Source organism: Diorhabda sublineata, chromosome 1 (assembly GCF_026230105.1).
Source record: "Diorhabda sublineata isolate icDioSubl1.1 chromosome 1, icDioSubl1.1, whole genome shotgun sequence".
NCBI lineage: Eukaryota > Metazoa > Arthropoda > Insecta > Coleoptera > Chrysomelidae > Diorhabda > Diorhabda sublineata.
The window spans coordinates 12,332,243-12,334,672 of record NC_079474.1 but is presented as its reverse complement, the minus strand read 5'-3'; the positions used below and the strand labels follow the sequence as shown (position 1 = coordinate 12,334,672).

General features: G+C 33.6%; 1 protein-coding gene across 1 annotated transcript; it reads right to left on the bottom strand.

Annotated features, from left to right (window-relative positions):
• Nucleotides 1-319: 319 nt before the first annotated feature.
• LOC130451707 (facilitated trehalose transporter Tret1-like) lies at nucleotides 320-1,684 on the bottom strand. Its single transcript, XM_056790899.1, has one exon. It carries the CDS (start codon nucleotides 1,682-1,684, stop codon nucleotides 320-322), a length of 1,365 nt encoding a protein of 454 aa, XP_056646877.1.
• Between the last annotated feature and the right edge of the window lie 746 nt (nucleotides 1,685-2,430).

Sequence of the window (2,430 nt, the reverse complement as noted above, 5' to 3'; positions counted from 1 at the left end):
AAAGTACTGGTCTGCAACAAATTAAACACACGAATTTTGGAAAAGGATATATTGCTTTTTCCAAGTTTGTGAACAGGAAATAATCTGTGGAAGCTAAATCTGGCGAATAAGTTGTATGAGATAGCAATTAAAATTTTAATTTATCAATTTTGGTCGTTGCAATAAGCTTTTTTCCCAAAATATTTTTGTTTCCTTCCTTGGGTCAAGTACTTTTTGAACCGTTCTCGTAAATCACTCAATTTGGTTGATAAAACTGACGAAATTCCAATTTTCTGAACATTTTTATTAAATTTAAGATTTCCATAACACGAATACATCATTATGTGAATAATAGATCCTGTATTTCATTGTAAGTTTTTCCTCGCGTTTCAGGTACGCCAAAATAAACGAAAAATATAGAAGTAAACGATATTAAACAAGAAATATAAGAAGTAACGTCTGCCCCTAAATCTTCGTTAAAATAAAAATAAAATTTAGTGACTACTAAAGCTAAAAACCAGTAAAAACTAGCAATAAGAGCTATACACCTGGGTTTGATTGTGGGAGAGAAAAATTCCGAAGCGGCTATCCAGGGTATTGGTCCGAAAGCCGTAGAATGCGCTATGATGAAAACATTCAACGATACAGCTGGCATAAAACCTAGAAATTTAATACTATCTTCGTCTAATATACGACGATCTTTCAAAGAATAATACAACCCTATAAAACCCATAGAAATAGTCATGAAAACCCCAGATAGAACAAGTAGTACTTTCCTCCCGAATCTATCGATGGTGACAGTGGAAACAAAAGTAGCAAGAACTTGAATACTTTGAAGAATAATCACACAATAAGAATCATCGATCGTAGAACCAGAATGTTTGAAAATTTCTTGGGAATAAAACATTACAGGGCAATAACCACTTAACTGTTGATAAAACATCAACATCAAACATATAATCATACTTTTCCTCATAGATTTAGTACTAATTTTACTCCAAAAAGATATATCTATATTGTCATCGAACTCCTTTAAAATTTCATCGATTTCATCGTCGAAATCGAAATTCTCTCCCCTCAATATCAAAAAAGTTTCATCAGCTCTTTCCAGACGATCTGTTTTGAGATCGTACACCGGAGATTCCGGTTGAAAATATAATATAATACCGACGATAACAGGTATACAAAAACATGTTGTGACGTACGGTATAAACGGCATACCGTATCCGAATACCCCGCAATAAAAAATACCTATAGTTATAAATAGTTGAAAAAATGTACCTAACGCACCTCGTATACTACTATGAGCTATTTCGCTTATATACAAAGGCACCGCGACGCTATAACTACCACAAGATAAACCAATAAGGAATCTTCCTATATAAATTATTGTCATATTAGTCCCTAGCAGGATAATTAACCAGCCTAGCAGGAAAGGTATCACGGACCAAAGTAAGGTTGGTTTTCTTCCGATTTTATCCACGAGAAATCCCACGGGTAGACATGAGAATACAGCTCCTAGATTCATCGTGGAACCCGTCCAAGATATTTCATCGTCGGTCATATCTATGTCGTTGAGGTAACCGAGTTTGAGGGCTACTGTTATGTTTGAAGTCCAACCGATGGCGGTTCCGACACCCATAGCTGCTATGCACACGAATATTGTTATTTTGTATTGAGAAAACTTGTCTCCTGCCTGTGACATTTTCTAATTTTCACTTTGACGTTTGTAGTTAGATGTAAAATTATCTTTCCTATCAGTTTATTTCCCATAACATGTAATGGAAGCATCGGAAATCATTCCGGATTCTTCTGGAATCGGTAAAAACGATGTAGAACCCTGTATGATCGAACAGAGATATTTTGACGTTAGTCTCGAGTAAAGAAGCAGTAACTGTGTATTCTAAGGAATTAGGCCAATGAAATACGAAGTAGATTGACGTATTTAGGTTATTCTTCTTTCCCAATGATCTAATAATTTCAACAGAACATCCAATCTATTTAATGTAGTGAATGTAAATATTTTTAACAATTAGGGACTTGAAAACATTGAGATTACTTAATTAATGTCATATTTATTAAGATTTACAACAGTTTTCTCATAACAACTCTCCCACTTTCCCCAAGCTTTTATTTGTGAAGATAAATGAAAAATTGTAATATCAAAAAAGCGAATTTTTTCATGAAGAATATCAATATGGTCAAAATTTGATTCAACATTGATTACACAGAATCGGATTTATAAACTTTTTTGGCGAAGCTTTCCACTCACTCCCTACTCTTATTTGAACAGATGAAAAAAAATTCATCCGACGGAATATATGTAGAATTTATTGGAAAATACAAGAACGATCAAATTTGTTTATTGGACAGAGACGGACTTACTGGGGTTTCCTTGTAACAAATACCATTATCAATCTTTCCCAACTCTTATTTTTTAGTATAAATGAA

Bases quoted from the DNA above. Each gene is read 5' to 3' on its own strand.
- LOC130451707 (XM_056790899.1), bottom strand. From the start codon at position 1,684: ATGTCACAGGCAGGAGACAAGTTTTCTCAATACAAAATAACAATATTC.